At 40.0% G+C, this 26,107-nt stretch overlaps 1 protein-coding gene across 1 annotated transcript; it reads right to left on the bottom strand.

Moving 5' to 3' along the window:
- Positions 1 to 291: 291 nt before the first annotated feature.
- On the bottom strand, positions 292 to 26,107 carry LOC141644923 (protein FAR1-RELATED SEQUENCE 5-like). Its single transcript, XM_074453973.1, has 7 exons — positions 25,960 to 26,107; positions 20,933 to 20,980; positions 19,865 to 20,215; positions 19,184 to 19,814; positions 1,213 to 1,915; positions 728 to 1,096; positions 292 to 327 (listed from the first exon to the last, which is right to left on the bottom strand). The coding sequence occupies exons 1-7, from the start codon at positions 26,105 to 26,107 to the stop codon at positions 292 to 294; spliced, it is 2,286 nt and encodes a 761-aa protein (XP_074310074.1).

The raw sequence follows: 26,107 nt of genomic DNA on the forward strand, positions 1-26,107 counted from the left end.
AGGCATATATAGTAGTTCTGATGTAGTGATACTGTTTAGAGTAAGATGTGAAATATATAAATGTAAGGTGTGATATTGTTTCTCAGTATCACAAAATACAAAAACAAGTCAACTGAGACAAATAAAATAATCAAATATTCTCCGAGTACGAGTATTTTCTATATAAAATAAAGTATAATCTATACTTTAATGAAGGTTGTGGTCTATATTAATATACTAGTCATAAAGAATGTCGTCTATTTGCTGCTGCTATAATTAATGAGCGCCATCAACAAAAACTCCTTCGACCGATCAACCATCATCAACATCATCCTCATCTGAACTACCCTGAAAAATACAAAAAGGTGAAACAGTGATATTATTTTATATAAGGAGTGATATTATTTCAAATGAGGTGTGATATTGTTTATATCTCGGAACAATTACAAACAATATCACATTCTGTTATCCTCAAACAGTGATACTGTGTAGTACAAAGTGTGATATTATTTCTAATAAGGTGTGGTATTGTTTCTAAAATTACCAGAAAAATATAAAAGAAAGTTGAGACAGGTGTTGACACATTCTGTTATCCTCAAATAATATCACATTCTGTTATCGTCAAATAGTGATACTATTTAGTATAAGATGTGATATTATTTAAAATAACATATGATATTGTTTCTGACTCGTGACCATACAGCATATATAAAAAGTTTCATACATAGACTTTTCATGGTGAATATACCTTATTGTCAGCATCAGGTACAAAAGCATTAGGACAATTACGTTTATCATGGTGAGCCATTTGTTTGCAATTACGACAAAGCCTTTTAGGCTTCTCCGCTTTAGCTATGCATTGTTGCTTTTTGGAGATCATTCTCTTCCCGCTACCCTTGTTCTTTGCCTGACGAGGTGGTAGAATCCTCACCTCAGTTGAGGAACTGCACCCAAGAAGCATCTCCAACTCCTGCTCTTTGGTCATTGACTCTGATTGCGGATTGAGTTTCACCCTGAATTGTTTAAGTGTGTCAACAAGATCAGTGATGTCCTTCGTAGACACATTCTTGAGATGGTCGCGTAGAACTCTGACCATAACTTGCACATTTCCATCTTTCTTAAATCAGTGGCATCAAAATCCTCAATTAACTCACCATGTGGACCATAAAGAGGGATCTTATGTGTATTCTTGGTCCACCGCATAAGAATGTATTTATCGGGCAAAGTGTGTACTTGTTTTCCAGAGTAAACCCAGATAATGTGTCTACAAATAATACCCTTCTTGTTGAACAACTTGCAAGAACATTCAGAGTCATTCGTTAGAGAATTGTAGACAACTTGGTAGGTCTTCGCGTTCGCATCAGCAATACCAATTAATTCTACACCGTTTGCAGGTGGTGTGAAGCCACCAACACTAAGGGAACAAATAGAAGCAGAAGCTTCTACTTGAAAATCTGCGAAAGCAGCATTTGTATAAACCTTGGAAGCATGAGCTTCCAACTTAAGAGAAGTTGCTAATTGTGGAAGAGTACAATCATCGTCTCTATCAAGTTGTTTTTGAGTATGGCGTTGTACATCAATGGCGCTTTGAAACCGCATCAAGAATTCAACAAGTGTACCATGTGCATTTTCAAAACGCTTGAAAAAATTATTCTGACTCTCAGAACGTTGAGTTGTTCGTAATAGACAACCCATAGGAACATAACGAAAATAAGCTGGGATCCATTTTCTCCTTTTTCTAAACATGGTTGACAACCAGGAATTACCTTCAAGATTATGCTCATTGACCAACTGACACCACTTATCTTCAAATTCAAGAGGTTCTAACTCAGCATCCCAAACAATAGCATTCAAACGGCTGACAAAATCAGTCTCTTTCGATATTGCAGGCCCAACCTTATCAATAAGCTTTTGCATGATATGCCACATGTAATATCTGCGCTTAGCATGTTTGAAGACAGCACGCAAACCCAGCTTTATTCCAACACACTGATCAGTTATTATACAATGTGGCTCTCGCTGTCCCATAACATCAAGGAACTTTTGAAAGACCCACGTGAACGAATCTTCATCCTCATGAAATAGCAAGATGTGGACGCGGTCCCACGGGGGCGCTTGGGAAAGGAAGAGAACAAGCGTTTGCATTTGTGGAGTCGCCACCAACTTTTATGGGAAATTGGAACCGTTCGAATACCTCGTGCCATGTCAAGACACAAAGTAGTGACATGAACATCAAGAACTCGTTACCCTTAGCATTCTATGTCTAGAATGACTCTCGTGGATGCCAATGAACACGGATGTTCACAGAGATCTGGAGTAAGGGGTGAGGGTACGTATTAGGAAGCTCTTTTGATCGAACACCTAATCCCGCCCGCCTCGATAGCGGCCTCTATTAATGATTAGGGAAGTTATTCATACTCGATATATCATCGATTATATGCATGCAATGCAACATCCAAGTTTGAATCCTAACATGTGAAGATTAGACTAAGTCGGTGAACAATTAATTTAGCATACAATTGATGTCAAAGTTGGACTAAGGTTCAATTACATGTGAAGGCATACAAATGATAAAAAAAGAACAATGATAAATACAATAAAGGAAAATTACAATAATTAAATTACAATAATTACATCGGGTTTAGTGATTTATGTCGAAAATACATCTAAAACGGATAATTTATGAAAAAGAATAAAGGAATGAATTAACGAACAAATCATTAGGCGATAGTACGGTTAATAGTTAATTATACGTAAGCTAATTAATCAGGTCAAGGCAGAACGGAAGTTCAGAGACAGAAGTCAACCTGGAACAGGCGCAGCAGGACTGCGCCCTTTGGAAGAGGCGCAGCAGTTGCTGCGTCTGTTCCAAGGGTGAGTTCTGGCTGTGAAGCCGGAACCGCAAATCGTTAATATTAATTGATGATTTTAAGGATTGATTATGATATTCAACTCGGATGAAAGTGATTTAATACATTAATTACATGTGAATGAGTCATAAAAGTAATAAAACATGGACGAAACGAATCAAAACGAATTATTTACATGGATGAAAGATTGATTAATGACATGGGTGAACTAAATAGGTTAAACATAACGAATTAATGGAGAACTAATGACGAATAAACGATGAATATGACAACAGACAGATGGAAATATATCAAAGATCGAATTCCAGAAACTCAATATGAATGAATTGAATTTCTACAACCCGGATTGACTTTAATGACCAAAACCCCTAAATATTGGATTATAAGGGATTTAAGGTCGGATTTAATGATTAATTATATGTTAACGATGATAAACAGTGTACATGTGAGATTATTATGCTATTATATCAAAGAATTGACGAAAACAAACAAAACAAAGAAAAGAAAACGAATTTACAGAGGATGAAGGAAGAAGAAAGGAAGCAGGAACTGCGGCAGCCTCACGAAGAGGCGCAGCAGTTGCTGCGTCCTTTCTCGACGGTTATCTTCTGGTAATCCGTAAAAAGGGTTTTAAACGTGGTTTTATAAATCGGTTTTAATAAGTATTTTCGACATAAATCTTACATTAGTGATACAAAAAAGTAAAGAACAATAAATAAAGAAGGATTTACACCCTCAGACTTACATGTTTGACGAAACGAGATGAAATAAGTTTATGATTTAGTGATGCTCGACTCGAATGTAACGAAAGTGCCCTCGTAGGAGAAAAACGATTAAGATTAATTAAGTTGATTAGTTGTGGAGTTAGTCAAATTGGTCGGTCATGCAAACGAGGCTGGTACTCAGAAGGATCCGAGTTTACGTGGTCGAATGTTCAAGCACGTAGACGCCAAAAAGTAAGAACGTGGTCTAGAATGCAAAGGGAGAAGAGAAGGGCGGACACTCGCGTGAGAAATATGAGGAGCGAAGGCTCCTATTTATACTAATCACGTGAAGGAATAGGGTTTTCGGAGAAACTTTGGAAGTGAATCTCGAAAAGATATGAAAAAGATACGAAAAACACGCAGAAAAGGACCTGGGAAGAGGCAAAGCAGTCACTGCGTCTCTTGGAAGAGGCGCAGCATCTGCTGCATCTGTTCCCAGGTGGTTTCCTCCTGCGGAAGAAAGATTTCCGTGTTTAATTTATGGAATAACGGGATAATTCGGTTTTCCTTAATATCTTGTATGAATATTACGGGAAATTATTTACCAAAGATTAAAAGATTATGAAATATTTATAAAATATGGAATAGAAATATCCGGAACATTCCAGAACATTCTGACTCGGGATTTAGCGGTTATCAGAAAATGAAGACGGTTTTAGGCCCGGACTCCAAATGTACTCTAATTACTGTCAAAACGACCGTATCGGCGCGTAGATGACAACTAAGAGGTAGACATCAGTGTTTGAGCAATCACTTGACGATAAACTTACGAACTGTCACAAATCGTTCCGCGGACCAAACATACTGGCCAATCATCACCGGGTGGTTTGCGGGAGGTGCAGAAATGAGGTATCTACAGAGCCACCACTTTGACTGAGGCTTGGACAAGGCGAAAGTCAAAGTATAGCCATCAGGTCAATCGAAGATTACAACCATGAGGGTGGACTCGGCCGAGGCTAGGAGGTGGTGGAGTGGCCGGAGACTGCCATGAGGGTGGACTCGGCCGAGGCTATGAGGTTGATCGGCTGGAACTTGGCGCCGAAGGCTGTTACAGTGCCTGGTTTGGTGCCTAGTTCTTATGTCCGAGACTACTTTGCGGGGAAGACCCCGGCGCGGGTGGTGATTGACAGGGTAGAGACGGCTCCTCCTCCCTGTACAGCTGAGCAGAGGGCCCGTTTGTGGCTTTGTTGGTTTCTGTCTTCGATTTACCTCGGAGACAAGGGAGAGAGGCTGTCGACGAAGCTCCTTCCCTTTCTTTCTGATCTGAGCTCCCTAGGGCGTTGGGACTGGGTCACTGCTGGTTTTGCGGCCCTCATCCGCTTCATGAGGGCCATGGTTCGTCCGGAGTTGATGGAGAAGGGGACTTCTCCTGGTGCCGTCGGCCCTGGACTACTGTTGGAGGTATGAACTTCCATTTAGACTAAAATCAATTCTTTTCCTTATCGAATTACGAAAGATCGTTGTTGACTATCTTGCTTCACAGGCGTGGGTGTACTCCTACTTTCCGAGCCTCTCGTCCAAGAGGACGGAGCCGCTGGAGAAGGCCTATCCCGTCGTGAGGGATTGGGTGATGTGTCGGACGAGGAGCAAGCGTTCCTCTCACGGTGTTTACCGGCGGGACGTGAACGCATTTTAGCTGGACAGCGTGATCATCTCACTTATATTCGTTTTGCTTCTTCATTGCTTTTCAACCGATCATAAGAATGATTCCTTGCTTGTCTTTTCCCAGTGGGTGCCCAGGCCTTGGGTGGAGTACGCTGGCGCGCCTCCTTTTATGGCTGAGGTCCTTCGACCTAGGAGCTCGAGCCGGCTGCTGTTGAGGACGTCGATGGGTCCTGTGTGGTACTTGGGCGAGCGCTTGACTCGTCAGTGCTCTCGGGATGTCTTGACGGTTCCCATCGATCCTCCTAGGACGATGTTCAGGGAGCCTTCCGAGGCTGAGAGGGAGGCTGACTTGGCTGGCGTTGGCGGTGACGCCCTCTTGCTTCCTGGTGAGGACTACTCGGCGTTCCTCTACGGGAGGTTGGCGTACTGGCCGGTTGTGGTGAGCATCTTACTCTTCTTTATTTTTGATTTATAGAATACGATGAAAGATCATCACTTAATGAGAAACATTTGACTTCGCAGGAGGTCGAGGCGGCGGGCATCGAGCCCCCAGAGTACCCCGAGACCCTCGAGTACACTGACGCGATCGGGAGGACGACGATCTCTAAGCTGCGTGACTTTGACGTGGCTGTGACGGATGCTGGCCTGGACGATTGGCAGCATCTAATTCGGAGGGTGAGCCTCTACTTTGCATGATTATTGTGTAAGAAAACATTTGATTGAATTTATCCAATTATTGAGAACTTCTTTTTGGAAATGCAGGTTGCGCCATCTCGGTTTGTGGCGTTATGGAGGGTGGCCAACCGGCTGTGAGCTACTGCCGTCGAGGCACTTGTCGGCGGTCGATGTCGTCAGGTATGAACCTTTCGTCTATTTTATTTTTTGATTTTGATTTTCCAACTTTTCTTATAATTGCTTGAAATGATTGACATGAGCCAATTTGGTTGTTTGCAGGGGGAGCGTGCGCTGGAGCGAGAGTTGGCCCAGTCTCGGGAGGAGACAGCTCGCTTGTTGAGGGAGCTTGAGGTTCGCGACACTGAGGTTGCTGCTCTCGAGACGAGAATTGCAGAGCTAGAGGGCGACCGGCAGTAGTTTTGTTTTTGTATTGGCTGTATCTTGCACATTTGTACATTTTAGGACCTACATTTTGGACATTTGGATTTTGCTTGGGGCTCGAGCCCCCAGTTTGTGCATTTCCCATTTTTAGTTGTATATATGATGGCCTGAGTGCCTTTGCTGCTGGGTTGCGTTGCTTGTACCTGCAGGTTAGCTTTGAACAGGTTTGGTAGATGACGGTTTATGCCGTCATGCTGCCGAAATTTACATAGAAATTACATAGAACATACATTTGTATATACATATGGCCTAAATTAGCGCAAAACGAATGACTCAAAAGTGCCAAAAAATGCAAAAGAAAGTGCCAAAAATGCAAAAAATTTGCCGGAAATGACCGGACGGTAGGGAGGGTTACCCCTAAAAAAATGAAAAAAATATAAACCTATAAGTTAGAAATGAAATGATTAAGAAAAGAAATAAATAGAAGAAATATATATAGGTTTTGAAATAAATTACATTAAAATGAAAATTATTTCTTAAAATGAAAATATACAAGTGTGCTAAAATGACGAAAATGCTGATATTGCCTCGAAATGCGTGCCCGCGGAATTGGGAAACACAAAATATGGCAATCTTGACGTGTTTACCAAAATAATAACCCGTATGAATAGGAAATTATTCGCTAAGGAATTTAGGAAGGATCCAACGCGAAAAATCACAGAAACGTTGCTGAGGAAGAGGCACGGGAGGTGCTGCGCCTGTTCCCAGGTGTATCCGTTCTGGCGGATTTTAGGAAACAGATTTTAGTATAAATAGAGACGTCGATAGAGGTTTTATTCACACAATTCTTCCGTCTCTTCTTCGTCTTATTACATAAAATTCTCAAAACATCATTCATCATGAATACTTTGGACATTCGTCTAAAAGAGTGGACCAACGAGTTTTCCAACATGGAGAAACATGATATGGCTGCTTATAATCTTGGATCTTTGTTGAGTTTGAAGCTTATCAAGGTTGTCAAACCACTCCTAGATGCTTGTCTTGATTATTGGGACCCGAATTATCATGTTTTTGCGTTTCCCGGAGGTGACATTTGCCCATTTCCTGAAGAAATTGCTGCGATCGGTGGGTGGGACCCAGAACACTTGCCTGCTATTCCTTCCACTTCACAAGGGTATAAGAACAAGTTTAGAGACTAGCTTGGGTTGACAAGAATTGAGGTGGACCGTTTAGTGACCTCGAAAGGAGTGAGAATGTTGGACTTCATCGACCGATTCATTAACAGGGCCGACCCCACCATTTCTCATGTTGCTAGGTGAAGGGCATTCGGATTTTGCTTGTTGCATGTATATGTTCTTCAAGGGCATGTTGATGAAGACTTGAGAGGTGATCCTCGTCTCCTGGGCCTAGTTGAGCAAATGGAGTTGCGCAGGAGCCCTGCCTGTTTATGCTTAGGAGAGATCCTATTGGGTTTGGATAATAGGAAAGCCAATCGCGACCTACCATACTTGGGAAGTCCCGTTATTTTGCAGGTAAAAGAACGCTTTTTTTTTGTTTTTTTTTTTTTCGTTCTAATACCCGCTTTTGGTAGGTCTGGCTTATGGAGCGTCTTCGATTGATCGAGCCCCTAGTTCATGTTCCTTCTTATCACGCTCGTTCGATTGCAATGAGGACCAGGCTTTACATGGTGGACTTCACTCGAGTCTGCAATTATTGGGAAAACAAATTGTAGAGTGATGATGGCCCCCTGATTAGGTGGATTGTACCATGGTGGCACCTCAAATCTGTCACTGGAGTGTCTTCCTTGGATCCTACTCGATCTGTGCGCATTCCTGGCTTGGAATTCATGGTATGTATCTTCCCGGAAAAGCTAATGAGACAGGTTGGATTAAAGCAGACAATCTCAAAGCTTGACACTGTCCCGCAGACTGCCGTGGCGCTTACTACTGAGAGTCGAAGGGAATGGGCCATTAGATGGGCTCAAAGAAATGTATGGTTCTTGAACTCTTCTGTTAGTGCCTTATGGGTGTCGTATTCCTATCTGCGTTGGAGGAAGGCCACTCTTCCAGAGGAGCGCCAGAGATTGAGGAAGTGCGAGCCTGCTGACTACAAGGTGCGCGAGGTGGAAAAGGAGAAAGAGAAGCATCTGACTGAGGGAGAGGAAGAAGCCGTGTTCGAGTTGTTCATCCTTCGAAGAAACCAAAGACCTCTCCTGTCGTGGATAAGGTGATTGACAAGAATGGGAAGGCTAGGCCTCGAGAAAGACCGTTGGTGATTAGGTCTGAAGTGGCGCAAGAGCGTCCGGCTCGAGGTCGTGACAAGAAATATGACAAGAATGACAAGGGTAAAGGGAAAATGGAGGAATAGCCCAAGTCTTTATTATTATTTATTATTATTATTGTAATAAGGAGGTGGGGTTTTTAGAATCCTAGCCTATTTTATTTTTATTATGTAACGTATTATTATTAGAATTAGAAAATGAATGAAATAAAAAAGGTTAATTGGTTATGAAACCGTTGTGATTTTCTATTTATTATTCTTGTCGAATTCCAAATGCAACTGCAAATGTCCTTCTATTTACATTTTGAAATTAATGGGTTGTATCCCGTGAGGGATTGCCTACGTATTCATTTAAAAAATGAAATCAAACCCTTGCGCGTAGTTCGAGTAAATGTAAAAGAATAATTGTTCTAAGCAAGAGCTTGTAATGAACTTAGAAGATAAGCATGAGCTTTTACTTACTCTAAAGGTGCTAATTTAGTTTATTTGATGATATGAGGATGACAAATTTATCAAAATGCAAGAGCAGAGTGACATTAGCTTATTTCAGCTTGGCCAGGGGCCGTTTATTTAGTGCCACAAGAGCGACACGTGAGGTTACCCGAGGCGCGTTTTTGTTCCTATTCTAGGCATAATACCGTTTTAGTTGGTCAAGGTTTATCGGGTTGGCAAATTCATTCCCATCTAGGTCTGTGATTCTAACCGCACCCCCTGGAAGTATGGATTTGACTAGAAATGGCCCAGCCCAATTAGGTTTGAATTTTCCCCGTGGATCGACAGGTAAAAGAGCTCTGACCGACTTGAGTACTAAGTCTCCTTCCTTGATGTTTCTTGGCTTGACCCTTTTGTTGAAGGCTCGCTTGATACGTGCTTGATATGTTTGGACATTATGCAAGGCGCGTAGCCTACGTTCATCCAGGAGGATGAGTTCTTCATATCTATCCCTCTTCCAATCAGCTTCCGGGATTTGACTTTCGAGTAAGATACGCAATGATGGTATTTCTAACTCGACTGGCTGTACAGCCTCCATGCCATAGGTCAAATAGAAAGGGGTGGCCCCAGTGGGCGTCCTAACAGATGTGCGATATCCCCACAAAACAAAGGGTATCTTGCTTGGCCAATCTCGATAGTTGTCAATCATTTTCTTGAGAATTGTGACAACGTTCTTGTTTGCCGCCTCTACCGCGCCATTAGTCTGTGGTCTATATGGCGAAGAGTGGTGATGCCTAATTTTATACTTGGCTAGCAATTGCTCAGTCTCAGCTTGGAAGTATGATCCATTATCGCTAATGATCTCATGTGGGCAACCGTATCGACAAATGATGTTGTTTTGTATGAACTTTGCCACGTTTTTAGCCGTGAGACTAGTGTAGGAAGCCGCTTCTACCCATTTGGTGAAATAGTCGATTGCCACTAGGATGAAACAGTGACCTCTTGTTCCGGCTAGGGTTATCTTCCCGATTATATCAATTCCCCAGGCAGAAAATGGCCAAGGATATGTCATCGTATAGAGCAATGAAAGAGGGACATGTTGTACATTCCCGAAGATTTGGCAGTTGTGGCAATGTCTTACATATTTGATGCAATCGGATTCCATTGTGGTCCAATAATACCCCAAACGTGTGATTTTCTTTGCCATCATGGGCCCACTCATGTGAGGACCGCATTCTCCATCATGGACTTCTTCCATCACTTTCCGTGCCCGTGAATGATCAAGGCAACGTAGGATTACACCAAGAGGTGTTCTTTTGTATAACTCTCCTTGCATGAGAACGTTTTGGGAAGCTAGTAGGCGTATAGCACGTTGTCCCCTTTTTTCCATATCCGGTGGGTAGGTACCGTTGAGCTTGAAATTTAGGATTGCTTGGAACCAAGGTTCTTCTGCGGTTTCCTCTTCATCGGTGATTTGGTGGACATAAGATGGCTCTGACCGTCGTTCGATACATAAAGGCATTTCCACCATGTCATCTGGCATATTAATCAAAGATGCAAGTTTTGCAAGAGCATCTGCAAATTGATTTTCTTCCCGAGGTAGGTGTAGATAGGTCACGTGATCAAAAAATTGGACTACTTGGTCTATTCTAGCTTGATAAGGTGCTAGGCTTTCGCTTCGGATTTTCCAAGAACCCGTAACTTAATTGATGATCAGGGATGAATCCCCATGTACTCGGAGGTTTTTAATGCCTAAGCTCACTACCGCTTGTAGTCCAATGAGACAAGCTTCGTATTCTGCAGCATTATTTGTCACCTCGAAGTCGAGTTTGACAGAGATTGGTGTATGCTCGCCTTCATGAGAAATGAGCAACACTCCTATTCCAAATCCTCTTAAGTTTGATGCTGCATCAAAGTAAAGGTCCCAGGAGTCTACATCGGTTTGGAGTATATCCTCGTCTGGAAATGACCAAGTATCTATGGTTTGTGCATCATTGATGGGATTTTCCGCAAAGAATTCGGCGACGACGCGCCCTTTTATAACCTTCAGGGGCACGTATTTGAGATCGAACTCTGAGAGCATCAAAGTCCATCTTACTAGGCATCCGTTGAGGACGGGTTTCTCGAAGAGGTATTTGACTGGATCCATTTTGGAGTATATTTTGACGGAGTAGCTAAGCATGTAGTGACGTAGCTTCTTCGTTGCCCACACAAGAGCGAGGCATGTCTTTTCGAGTTGTGAGTATTTGCACTCGTACTCCAAGAACTTCTTACTAAGGTAGTAAATAGCCCTTTCTTCCTTTCCTACGGTTTGGGCTAGCATGGCGCCCATGGCTGTTTCGGTTACTGTGAGATACAAACCAAGAGGTTGATCTCGTTGAGGTGGCATGAGCACTGGTGGTTTAGCTAATATCTCCTTGTTCGGTCAAATGCCTTCTGACAGTCATCATCCCACATGGTGTGATCCGTTTTCTTGAGCTTCTTGAAGATAGGTTCATAAATCATGGTGAGTTTCGATATGAATCGACTTATATATTGCACTTTTCCCAGGAATCCTCTGACTTCTTTTTCTGTTTGAGGTTGTGGTATTTCGATCAGAGCCTTGATTTTGGAAGGGTCTATTTCTATACCTCGTTGGCTAACGACGTATCCCAGGAGTTTGCTAGATGTTACTCCGAATGCACACTTCTGAGGATTGAGCCTCATGTTGTACTTTCGTAGCCTTGAGAAAAACTTGCGAAGATTCGCAATATGCCCCTCTCTATCCTTGGACTTGACAATCATGTCGTCTACGTATACCTCAACTTATTTGTGCATCATGTCATCTAGGAGTGTGGTTGCGGTGCGTTGATATGTAGCGCCGGCGTTGATTAACCCAAACGACATGACCGTATAGAAATAGGTTCCTCATTGAGTGACAAAGGCGGTCTTATGCATGTCCTCTATGGCCATCTTGATTTGGTTATAACCCGCGTACCCATCCATGAAGGATAGCAACGCGTGATCTGCGGTATTGTCCACCAATATGTCGATATGTGGTAGAGGAAGTCATCTTTAGGACTTGCTTTGTTTAAGTCTCTAAAATCAACACAAACACGGATTCTCCCATCCTTTTTGGGTACGGGTACTATGTTGGCTACCCAGTCAGAGTACTCGGAAACTTTGATGAACCCGGCTTTGAAGTGCTTATCGACTTCTTGTTTAATCTTGAGAGCCCATTCTGTTCTCATTCGACGAAGCTTCTGTTTCACGGGCTTGAAACCTGGCTTAATTGGGATTCTATGTTCGGCGATATCCCTGTCGATCCCTGGAATGTCTTTGTAGGACCAAGCGAAAACGTCTTTGAACTCGTGTAGGAGGTCTATGAAACTGGCCCTTTCGGTGGGGTTCAGGGTGGTCCCTATCCTAAGTTCTTGGGGTTCTAGTTCGGTTTCTACATTGATGGGTTCGGTGTTCTCTATTACTGGTCCCCTTTCCCCTTCTCTTAGTATTTCTTTGGCTATGTAGGGAGGTATCTCAATTGAGTCTGGGTTTGGGTCATCCTCAGTATCATCGTAAACAGAATTGCACTCAAAATAACACAAAGAGTAAGCAGAACCTGATTTATTCATATTAAAGTTTGAGAAAAGTTGAAACAAAGAAGCCATCTGATCTGTGGTCAGTGGCGGTAAAAGGACAGTTGTTGGGACATTTCCCGAACTACGGTTACTATTTGATGCTAAGCTAGGAGAAACAAAGGGAATGGGGGTGACGACAGGAGGAGACTCCTTAGCGACTTCTCTAGACTCCGACTCTGACTCCGACTCTGACTCTGACTCGAATTCATCATCTTCTGGTTCTCCTTTGAACATCTCTCCTTCTCCAGTGGTGAGCTTGAAGAGTCTTCCTTGATTGTTGGTTCACTTGATTGATTTTCTCCATCCTTTCTTTTGGTTCGTGTTTGTTTATGTGATTAACGCGGTAGGGTTGAAGTGATTGTCTTGAAGTATCATGGTAATGATCTTATCCTGCGCGGCTTTAACAAATCGATCTTCTCCAAATAGTAGACTAACAGCTTGTTCGTCTAAGCAAGGTGCTTGACGGGCTTTGACGGTAGGAACCGTTTCTGGAGGAATGAAGTAGCAATCGTGAAAGATCTCGATTCCGGCTAGCTTCCTTCCGAGGTAGTGCCAAGGTTCAGGAAATCCGTGAAAGAGTTCTTGACTTCCTTCCCTAACAAAGTATCCATTTAAGGTAGGGAAATATGGTCGCATTTGGACTCCTATGTGCTTACGGCTTTGAACTTGAGCGAGCATCTCGAGAACTTCCTCTTTAGTGGGTTTGTATCCTAGTCCAAGTGGTATTCTCTTTGAGTTGCCCTCCTTGTAGGGTGCGAAGGTGTTTCTTCGGGTAGGGTTCAAAGGCATTCCAGGGAAGTATCCCTGGGATTTGAGTATGTGGTTGACCACCAAGTTGGAGTAGGGATCGTAGTATAGGGGTGCCAATTCACTTTCTATGACACTTATGCTTTGAAAGCCCCCAAGTTCATATACTGGATCCGCAAGGACTTGATTATTTGACTTCTTTTCGATTATTGCCTTGATGGGTGACGAAGTGATCGTCACCACTTTGCCATTTAGTGGGATCTTGATCTTTTGGTGAAGGGTGTATGTTACCGCTTTGGAAGCGTGAATCCAAAGTCTTCCCAGAAGTATGTTGAAGGAAGCTTCGATGTCTACTATTTGGAAGTTAACCTTTCGCTCAATTGGCCCTGTGGCTATGGTTAGGTTAACTAGTCCTACTACCTTTCGTCGTGTACCATTATATGCGTGAACACCTTGATTGGTAGGGGTCCAATCCGACTCTTTCATGCCTAATTTGTATGCCGTTTTCAGGGGTATGACGTTGACCGCGGAGCCATCATCCACCAAGGTCATTGGCACATTCTTCTTTAAGCAAATGACGGTGATGTAAAGAGCCAAGTTGTGACTAGCACAAAAGGGTGGCAAATCTTCATCTGAGAAAGTAATAGGATTACTTAACTTTGGTGATTCTTGGAAGACCAAGTTGACTACATCGTCGGGTGTGGAGTTATGTGCTACATTTAGTTTGGCCAAAGCTTGCAGTAAAGCTTGGCGATGTGGGAATGAGCTTGCTACTAGTTGCCAGACTGAAAGATCAGCCTTTGTCTTCTGTAATTGCTTGAGCAAATGATCAGTGGAGTCATCTTCGTTATCATTTGGGGTGACAACGTTGGTTGGACCATTTTGAGTAGTGCTTTGATATGGACGCCCCGAATGAGTTAGGTGGTCCACATCTTGGTCTTCACCATTTTGGACTATTTCCTTGACTAGGGAGTGTTCAATGAGATACTCGTCTTCATCATCATCGGCCCATACCCCATTGATTGTAGCTAGTTCCCTCATCCTCATGATTTCGTCCTCTAATTGTGTGATTTGGTCGACTAGTTTATCAACCACGGCGACTATTTCTTGCATAGTAGCATTTTGAGAAAATATTAGTGGCGCATGTTCTTTAGGTGTTGCATTGGGGTTATGTAAAGTTGTCACCACATTTTCCAATTCCCAAACTTGCCTATCCACACTCCTTGCCCATGAGATGAAGTCGGCGATGGTAGGGGAGATAGTAGAGTAGAACCCTTCATTCTCGATCGCGTGGATTTCATCTTCGACTGGAGAAATGAGGTGTAAACAATCTAAGGTAGATTCTTCACTTGTGATCACTAGAATTCCAAGAGGATTCTGAGTGTTGTTGGGTTTGCCTCCCGACGGTATTGGTAGTCGACCATCCTCAATCATGTCTTGAAGCACATTTTTCAATTTGTAGCATTTTTCTGTGTCCTGCCCCTTACCCCTATGATATTCACAGTACGAGTTCTCATCCCAGAACTTGGATTTCTTTTCTGATTCTGGAGTAGGTCCTATGGGTTGGAGTTTGCCTTACTTCATTAACCTTTTTAGAGCGTTGGAGTAAGTGTCCCCAAGATTTGTGAATTTCCTTGGTGGGGTACACTCTTCTTGGATGGCTCGAGAAGGTTAACTCCATCGGTCTTGCTAGTGGAGCCATAAGAACGACTTGCTGAGCCTTGATATCCTCGGCCTACCGTTTTGGACAAGAGCCCTTTATAGATGTCATCTTCAATCCTTGTTCCTAGTACGGTTAAGTTCTTGAAAGTTTTGATGTTTTGGTACCTCAAATGGTTTGCATAGATGGGCTTTAGGTTGTCCACGAATTTCTCCACAAGGGTAGCCTCATCCGGGCGTTCAACTAGTTGGGTACTAGTCTTCCTCCACCTACTTAGGAAGTCGGTGAAACCTTCTTTGTCATTTTGGGTAAGAACCTCTAGAGTGCGCATGTTAACTTGGATCTCAGCATTATCCGCATATTGCTTAGCAAACTCGATTGCGGCATCTTCCCAAGTAGCGATCTTCTTGTGTTCTAGAGAGTAGAACCATTGCTTTGGGATGGTGTCAAGAGATGAAGGAAAGATCCTTAAGAACATCTCGGGATTAATGTCTTTGATAGACATGTAATATTTGAAAGCACGGATGTGGTTCAAAGGGTTTTCATGCCCCTTGAATTTAGGGATATCCGTCATGTTGAAGTTGTTTGGCAACTTGGAACTTACGGCCTCATACTTGCGATTATTCTCCCTATAAATGTCATCCCCTTTAAGATACATCAATTGCTCCTCTAAGTATTGGAGTCTTTTCTCAACTGCGGTCATTCCCATGGGAGGGTTTTCGTCCCTGAAGTCATTCACGAAGTCATCAACGACTTCACTTTCTCGAGGAGGCAACCTCGCTTCTACGGCATAGATCCGGCCCTCGATGGTGTCAAGGCGATCATACACTTGGTCTTGGGTAACTTGGATTTGAGCTAGCGCGGTTAGGATTCGATCATTACCATCTTGGAGTTGATTGAAGTTCACGTCGCTTGTTTCAGGCATCTTGGCAACTGGATAGGAGATCGACGACGAATCAAAACACGATCGACCATTCTAACACACTTACTAAGAAAGAAATGTTTTGACTCGTGAAGTGGGTATGTGCCACTTGTGTTGAGTGAGTTTTGAAGAAATGACAAGGTTTGAAAATGTGTGTCCTAGCCAACTATAGTATAGTTGTAGGAGTGGACTCGAAGTGAGGTTTTGAAATGGGCTTGGGCCCGAAATTTGACTTGACAAATGGACAGAGTTTTGACTTGGTTTTGCGCTAACCATAGGCCTTTTTCGAAATTTACACTTTAAAAGGGATTTTGATTTTACAAAAATCATCATGGTTTCGTTTAGAAATGGTGATCACGTAAGGTACAAGCATTTATACAAGCATTATAACAGGATGCTGAGTGCATTTAAAAGGGTTTTGGTTTAAAGGGTGGGTTGCCATACCGAACAATCAAACCCGAAGTCTGTGGAGAGGCTCGTACCAAACAAGAGTAAGGCCGATTCCTAGTCCATTTCCTCAAGTAGTGAAGGTCCTTGATACAAACAAGAGTAAGCATCATGGTATGGATGACATCAATCGCTATCAATCCTTAGGCCCAAATAAGAATTAGGACCGTTTAGACGGGACGATTGGTCGAATGGGTTGGGTTGGGCCTAGGAAGGCCGAATAAAACGATCTAGGAAGACCGAGTTATGAAATTCGACAATTGTCTTGTACAAACTATTCCCTAACCTTGTTCAAGTTTCACCTTTGGCTACACATAAGTGTATTATCCCCAGCGGAGTCGCCAAACTGTGGACGCGGGCCCACGGGAGCGCTTGGGAAAGGAAGAGAACAAGCGTTTGCATTTATGGAGTCGCCACCAATTTTTATGGGAAATTGGAACCGTTCGAATACCTCGTGCCATGTCAAGACACAAAGTAGTGACATGAACACCAAGAACTCATTACCCTTAGCATTCTATGTCTAGAATGACTCTCGTGGATGCCAATGAACACGGATGTTCACAGAGATCTGGAGTAAGGGGTGAGGGTACGTATTAGGAAGCTCTTTTGATCGAACACCTAATCCCGCCCGCCTCGATAGTGGCCTCTATTAATGATTAGGGAAGTTATTCATACTCGATATATCGTCGATTATATGCATGCAATGCAACATCCAAGTTTTAATCCTAACATGTGAAGATTAGACTAAGTCGGTGAACATTTAATTTAGCATACAATTGATGTCAAAGTTGGATTAAGGTTCAATTACATGTGAAGGCATACAAATGATAAAAAAAGAACAATGATAAATACAATAAAGGAAAATTACAATAATTAAATTACAATAATTACATCGGGTTTAGTGATTTATGTCGAAAATACATCTAAAACGGATAATTTAAGAAAAAGAATAAAGGAATGAATTAAAGAACAAATCATTAGGCGATAGTACGGTTAATAGTTAATTATACGTAAGCTAATTAATCAGGTCAAGGCAGAACGGAAGTTCAGAGACAGAAGTCAACCTGGAACATGCGCAGCAGGACTGCGCCCTTTGGAAGAGGCGTAGCAGTTGCTGCGTCTGTTCCAAGGGTGAGTTCTGGCTGTGAAGCCGGAACCGCAAATCGTTAATATTAATTGATGATTTTAAGGATTGATTATGATATTCAACTCGGATGAAAGTGATTTAATACATTAATTACATGTGAATGAGTCATAAAAGCAATAAAACATGGACGAAACGAATCAAAACGAATTATTTACATGGATGAAAGATTGATTAATGACATGGGTGAACTAAATAGGTTAAACATAACGAATTAATGGAGAACTAATGGCGAATAAATGATGAATATGACAACAGACATATGGAAATATATCAAAGATCGAATTCCAGAAACTCAATATGAATGAATTGAATTTCTACAACCCGGATTGACTTTAATGACGAAAACCCGCAAATATCGGATTATAAGGGATTTAAGGTCGGATTTAATGATTAATTATATGTTAACGATGATAAACAGTGTACATGTGAGATTATTATGCTATTATATCAAAGAATTGACGAAAACAAACAAAACAAAGAAAAGAAAATGAATTTACAGAGGACAAAGGAAGCAGAAAGGAAGCAAGAACTGCGGCAACCTCACAAAGAGGCGCAGCAGGCACTGCGCTCCTTCGATGAGGCACAGCAGTTGCTGCGTCCTTTCTCGACGGTTATCTTCTGGTAATCCGTAAAAAGGGTTTTAAACGTGGTTTTATAAATCGGTTTTAATAAGTATTTTCGACATAAATCTTACATTAGTGATACAAAAAAGTAAAGAACAATAAATAAAGAAGGATTTACACCCTCAGACTTACATGTTTGACGAAACGAGATGAACTAAGTTTATGATTTAGTGATGCTCGACTCTAATGTAACGAAAGTGCCCTCGTAGGAGGAAAACGATTAAGATTAATTAAGTTGATTAGTTGTGGAGTTGGTCAAATTGGTCGGTCATGCAAACGAGGCTGGTACTCAGAAGGATCCGAGCTTACGTGGTCGAATGTTCAAGCACGTAGACGCCAAAAAGTAAGAACGTGGTCTAGAATGCAAAGGGAGAAGAGAAAGGCGGACACTCGCGTGAGAAATATGAGGAGCGAAGGCTCCTATTTATACTAATCATGTGAAGGAATAGGGTTTTCGGAGAAACTTTGGAAGTGAATCTCGAAAAGATATGAAAAAGATACGAAAAACACGCAGAAAAGGACCTGGGAAGAGGCGCAGCAGTCACTGCGTCTCTTGGAAGAGGCGCAGCACCTGCTGCGTTTGTTCCCAGGTGGTTTCCTTCTGCGGAAGAAAGATTTCCGTGTTTAATTTATGGAATAACGGGATAATTTGGTTTTCCTTAATATCTTGTATGAATATTACGGGAAATTATTTACCAAAGATTAAAAGATTGTGAAATATTTATAAAATATGGAATAGAAATATCCGGAACATTCCAGAACATTCTGACTCGGGATTTAGCGGTTATCAGAAAATGAAGACGGTTTTAGGCCCGGACTCCAAATGTACTCTAGTTACTGTCAAAACGACCGTATCGGCGCGTAGATGACAACTAAGAGGTAGACATCAGTGTTTGAGCAATCACTTGACGATAAACTTACGAACTGTCACAAATCGTTCCGCGTACCAAACATGCGGCCCAATCATCACCGGGTGGTTTGCGGGAGGTGCAGAAATGAGGTATCTACACAAGGCAGAAGCAAAAGTAACTGACCTTTTGTGGTGGTCTACGCCAGTAAAAGGAGTGAAAAGCATACAGTACTTATTCGTACTATAAGTTGGATCGTAAGTGATGTAATCACCAAACAAAGCATAGTTTCTACGAGACTCTGCATCACACCAAAACGCACGAACCAAGCATTTACCAGAATCCACCTCATAAGCAAAGTAAAAACCTTCAGTGGTATCACGTTTATCCTCAAAATAGTTAACAAACAGTTGAGCATCCCGGTCTCCTATGAAACATTTGATATCCCTTCCAAAATTCTTAAAATCAACCAGTTGAGCTCCAACATTCTCATAGCCATCTACATATTCCTTGACATTTCTAAATGCCCTTGTTGGCCCTTGATTAACCCTTGAATGATCAATAATTGTCTTTTTATGGTAAAGATGGAGGTGCCTGTGTTTTTTTTGAAACTGTTGATTTCTAAGTGAACAAAGACGGTAATTATGCCACTCACGAAACTGAAAAACAACGTAACCATCCCCATTATAGCGAAACTCAATCATAGCAGTACAACCAATCCTAGTTAATTTAGTGTTCCTGATATCAAAAGGCCTGGGAGTTGCCTGCTCCTTTCCACTATCTAAAACAGTAGCCTTCCTCTTACGATCTCTAAAACCTTCACGGTTGCAAACAACAAATTTATACTTCACATCACCGAAAATGCACCTTTTTGAGAAGACTTCCTAGGTTCAAAACCACATGCTTCTGCATACACATCATAAAAACTAATAGCTTCTTCCAACGTCCCAAACAACTGGCCAATATAAGGTTTAAACTCAGGTGCAACATTCCTTGTCCACAATTCACTACCACCAGGTGTGGAGTCCAAAAGTAGTTGATGCACACGAGAAGGAACAGAATGTTGTTCAACATGTGGAGTAGAGCTAGATGCATCAGGTGGTTCAATGAGAACAGTAGAAGTAATTGAAGACTCAACAATATCATTACTATCTTTAGAGGTAATGGCAGAGACATGAATATCATTACAGGAAGAAGAAATTACATTACTTGTAGGATCTGGCAAGAAAAGTAAAATGTAAAATAACAAGAAAAAGTCTTAAAGATATGGACGAAATCAATATCACACAAGTGGCTGAACAATATCACATATCAAGGAAAACAATATCATGTTATTTGGGAAAAATATCACACATGAAGATGGAAAACGATATCACAAAGGAATGTTGCAGGAACAAGATCACACAAGTGGCTGAACAATATCACATATCCAGGAAAACAATATCACGTTATTTGGGAAAAATATCACACATGAAGATGGAAAACGATATCACAAAGGAATGTTGCAGGAACAATATCACACAAGTGGCTGAACAATATCACATATCCAGGAAAACAATATCATGTACTCTGGAACAATATCACACATGAAGTTGAAAAACAATATCACAAAGGTGAATATACAATGGTACATATCAACATAAACAATATCACCAGTTGTAGAAAACAATATCACCAGTTGTAGAAAACAATATCACATATTGAGCAAAACAAAAAAAACACTTGCTGTAAGGTACAAAATAAGAACGTCAATGAACAGAAAATATTTATAGGTACAAATAATTATACGAACAGAAATAAAGATGACTAGTAATAGAGAATATTTACCAAAAGTATAAAGAACATGTGATTCAAAGCTGAAAGTACAAAATAAAGAGAGAATACGCAGAGATTTGAGAATACGCTGAAAGTACAAAATTAAGAAGAATAACATACCAGACATCGCAATGATGATTGAATACGCAGAGATTTGAGCAGGAAAACCTGGAAATAAAACAAAAACGTACCGAATTTTAAGAAACACAAAATTAAATTGAAAATAACAACAAAAGCAAGATGAAATTCAAATTTTAGGGACGAAAAACGCGAATTACGTACCTGAGCAAACGAACTAATTGGAATAATATGATAATTGTGAAGAATGAGGACGAAAAACGGAGATCACGCCTAAATTCTAGAGTTTCCGAGCTCAACAATGGAAGAAGAAGCTACAGTAGAGAGAGAAGTTAATGGGAGAAGAAGAAAAAGGAGGAATAACGGTTTTGGCTTGAAAAAGCCGTTTATATAGGCACGCGTTAAATTACAAATTTGCCCTTGCTTGTTTCCACCCTAAATACCTATCATAGTATTAATCCTCAATCCTCAAATATATAAGTAATACTCACATGATCCCATTCCTATATATATATATATATATATATATATATATATATATATATATATATATATATATATATATATATATATATATATATATATATATATATATATATATATATATATATATATAGAGAGAGAGAGAGAGAAGGGATCAACTAAGTCCACCATATATATTTGAGTCCATAAGTCCTTCTAAGGGCCATTGGATCAAGGCAATGGAAGGATAGAATTTGATGTCAATATGTGGCTACAAATTAATCCCTCCACCTAGGGATGGCAATGGGTAGGGTCTGGGTAGGGTCCGCCTAGACCCAGACCCGACCCGAGATTTTCCCCTTGGACCCGTACCCGACCCAGATCCGCAAGGTTCTAAAATTTGAGGACCCATACCCGGACCCTATGGGTAAGGGTAGGGTCTGGGTCTACCCGCAGGTCCGAGTTTCAGCCACTTTAGTAACAAGATTAACAGCTATAGGGTCTATAATATTAAAAAAAAAATCATACTACTTTAACATTATGAGTTTATTAATCTGCCGTTAATGGTGGTTGTCAGTCGCCGGCTATTAGAGAGGTGGTTGCCAGTCGCGTATCAGTGTTGTGGTGGTGGTTTTCTTGTGTCAGTGGTGGAGTGGTGGTATTGTCAGAAGAGTTTGGTTGGATTTTATCACTTTATGGGATGAGGGAAGAGAAAGAGACTTTAGTTGGATTTCTACAGTCTGCCAGTATGAATACAGAAAAGTTGTAATTTTGATTTTTTTTTTCTTTAATAAAGGGTCTAAGGGTCGGGTATGGGTCTCATAACTTAGACCGGACCGGACCAAAATATTTTCTTAAGACCCATACCCGACCCATACCCATTGGGTCTGAAAAAATGAGACCCATACCCGACCCATTAAGGTCCGACCCTCAGGGTCTGGGTCGGGTCCCCGACCCACTGCCATCCCTACCTCCACCTTTTCACTAATTAACTCATCAATTCAATAAACCAACCTCACTAATCATTCATCATCTCATTATCACAACTCCTTCTCTTCTCTCTACATCTCACTTTTCTCTCCTCTCTAAAAAAAATCCAAAATCCCAAAAAGCAAAACCCAAATAAATCACCCACTCCTCTTATCTTCATTCAGCACCACCCACCACCACCCCACCCGACACCAACTCACCACCCACCACCCCCGCCGCGGCCACCCCACCGCCGCCACCTCGGTATATTTTTTCATTTTTTTTCGTTTTGATGTTAATTTTTATGTTTTGAGTTGTTTTTTCCATTCATTTTTTTGTTGTCTTTTATTTTCTTTTAATTGTCTTTTATTTTGTTAGTTCTCGTTTTTTTTATTCATTTTCTCAAATCTCTTCTTGTTATACGCTTTTTTTAAGATTTCGGGTTTTAAATCTCGTTTTTTTTGTGAGATACTTTTTTTTCATCTAAGATTTACTAAAATGTTTTTCATAAAATTTGTTGTTTTAATCTTAGCTATATAAAAATTCTTATAATTTGTTGATTTTAATCTTATATTTCACATTTTTATATAAAAATGATATAAAATGACTAAAGTTACATAGTTATGGGCAAAAGTTATACTGTTATGGACTAAAGTTATACAAAAATTGGCTAAAGTTATACTGTTATGGACTAAAGTTATATAAAAATGGACAAAAGTTATACAAAAATTGCCTAAAGTTGTACAAATATGGACTGAAGTTATACAAATAAGGACTAAAGTTATACAAAAACTGACTAAAATTATACAAATATGGACTAAAGTTATATAAATAAGACTAAAGTTATACAAATATGGACTGAAGTTATACAAATAAGGACTAAAGTTATACAAAAACTGACTAAAGTTATACGAATATGGACTAAAGTTATACAAATAAGGACTAAAGTTACACAAAAATGGACTAAAGTTATACAAAAATGGACTAAAGATATACAAATACATTAGGAATGTGTTGAACTTCTACTCAATGAATGTATAACTCTAGTAACGATATGAATAACTTCTACTCAACGAATGTATAACTCCAGTAGAAATGTGTATAATTTCAATGACTTTAGTCAATTTTTGTATAAACTTAGCCCATTTTTTGTATAACTTTACTCCTTATTTATATAACTTTAGCACATTTTTGTATAACTTTAGTCCATTTTTGTATAACTTTAGTCCATTTTCGATAAATTAATTGGAATTTATATAAGTACTTTTTGTATGAATTTAGTCCATATTTGTATAACTTTACTCCATATTTGTATAACTTTAGTCCATTTTTGTATAACTTTAGTCCATATTTGTATAACTTTAGTCAATTTTTGTATAACTCTAGTCCTTATTTGTATAACTATAGTCCATATTTGTATAACTTTAATCCATTTTTGTATAACTTTAGTCCTTCATATGTATAACTTTAGTCCATGTTTGTATAACTTTAATCCAAAATTGTGTAACTTTACTACAAAATCGCATAACTTTAGTCCAAAATCGTATAATTTTAGTCCAAAATCGTATAACTTTAGTCCAATATATAACCGAAATCCTAAAAAAACCACCAATACTAACTTTAAACCAACAATACTAGATCTGAAAAAATAAAGTCGTTATCTAAATATCAAAATGTAATATAAGACATATTTGAAATAAAAAAATAAAAAATAAGTAAATAACAACACACAACAAAATAATATAAATTGTATAACTTTAATTTTTGAAGAATATAACTTTTGTCGTAAATAGTATAACTTTAATGTTTAAAGGGTATAACTTTAGTCGTAAATAGTACTCCCTCCAATTCGTTATATTGTTCCCATTTGCTTTTGGCACGATACTTAAGAAATACTATTAAAAATGAATAAAGGACATTGGTGGGGTTAATGTTAGGAGAGAGAGATGAATTAATAGGAGTTAAATAATGAGTTGTGGGGCCAAAACATTAAGAAAAGTAATAAAATAGGAATAAAAAAGTTGTGTGGGGTTTGATTATAGGAGAGAGAAATGAATAAAATAAGAGAAAAAAGTTACCAAAAAAGGAAATGGGAACATTACTTGAATAATCCGTTTTGGGAAATAGGGAACATTATAGCGAATTGGAGGGAGTATAACTTTAATGTTTTAAGTGTATAACTTTAGTCGTAAATAGTATAACTTTAATGTTTTAAGTGTATAACTTTGTCGTAAATAGTATAACTTTTATAAAAACCAAATAAATATGAAAAATCGTAATTAATCAACAAATATTAAATCTGAAAAAAAAATTAAATAACAACCACGACTTCACCATCAATAACCAACAAAAATTAAAAAACCAAATAACAATAACAAAATAAAGTAAATCTGACAAAAACACAAAAAAAACAAAATAACAAAAACCAAAAAACAAAGAACAAAATAAAGTAAATCTGAAAAATCAAAAAAATGGACAATGAAAATAAAACAAAACCCATACAAAAACGAGATCTGTGACAATAAAAACCAAAAAAAAAAATGGAACGAGATCTGAAAAACCGAAAAAAAAAACCAAAAAAATAAAAACAAAATCAAAAAATCAAACTAACAATGACAGATGAAACAAACAATCGAAAAAATCAAACCAACAATCGAAAAATCAAACCAACATGGACTGAAAAAAAAGAGAAAGGAAGAGGAAAAGGGGAGATCTGAAAACCAAAAAAATGGAACGAGATCTGAAGGTTGTTGATGTCGGTGGAGGGAGGATTGGCGGCAGGAGGTGCGGAGGTGACGGCGGGAGGAGGAGGAAGGAAGGACGGCGGGAGGGAGGAGGCGGCGAATCTAGAGGAGGCGTGGTAGTTGACGGAGGGTGACGGTTGTGCTGATGGTGTGGAGGTTGTTGCTGTTGTCGGGTGGTGCGGGGGTAGTGGCGGTGATCAGGAGGGTTGTTCGTGGGTGCCGGGTTTGGGGGTGTGAGGGATGAGGGAATTTTTTTTTTTTTTCGGTTTTTGTTTTGTTTTGTATTTTTTTTTTTTCTGAAATATGGGAGTGAAGAAAGAGAGAGAAATGGATTGAGAGAAGGGTGAGAAAATGAATAATGAGGAAGTGGGTATGGAGGTTACAATAAGGAAGGAGTTATACAAGATTAGAAGGAGTTATACAAGGATTAGGGAGGGAGATTAGAGAGGGAGATTTGTGACCCTTCAATGAGATGTAATCTCATCCCTCCATCCTTTCCATCCAAAGGCCCTTATAAGGACTTATGGACTCATATGATATGAGGGACTTACTAGAACCCTTCTCTCTCTCTCTCTCTCTCTCTCTCTCTCTCTCTCTCTCTCGAGAGAGAGAGAGAGAGAGAGAGAGAGAGAGAGAGAGAGAGAGAGAGAGAGAGAGAGAGAGATTGGATTTGGTGATTTTGGTTCTTATGGTGAGTTGTGAGTTGGGGGAATCTCAGCCATTAGATTAAATTAGAGATGAGTGGCCAAGATTAATCTTAGTTATCATATAAAAGCATTGTTTTTAGTTTATTTTCTCTTTTTTTTTTTTTTCTTTCTCTGTCTCTCTCTTCTTTCCGTCATTTACTATCTAACTGTTTCCCTCTCTAATTAATACTCCCTATTACTGCAAAACCGTTTATATCCTCATTCTTAACTGCAAGCGTTTCTCTCTCTTTTATTATTCTTGTGTTATTCTTCTTCAACTGTTCGTCACCTTCGTGTTTTCTCCTGTGTTTCTCTTCGCCATTGATCATCTTTCTTCCGATTGAAGGTAATTTCAT

This window comes from Silene latifolia, chromosome 1 (assembly GCF_048544455.1).
Source record: "Silene latifolia isolate original U9 population chromosome 1, ASM4854445v1, whole genome shotgun sequence".
NCBI classification, from domain to species: domain Eukaryota; kingdom Viridiplantae; phylum Streptophyta; class Magnoliopsida; order Caryophyllales; family Caryophyllaceae; genus Silene; species Silene latifolia.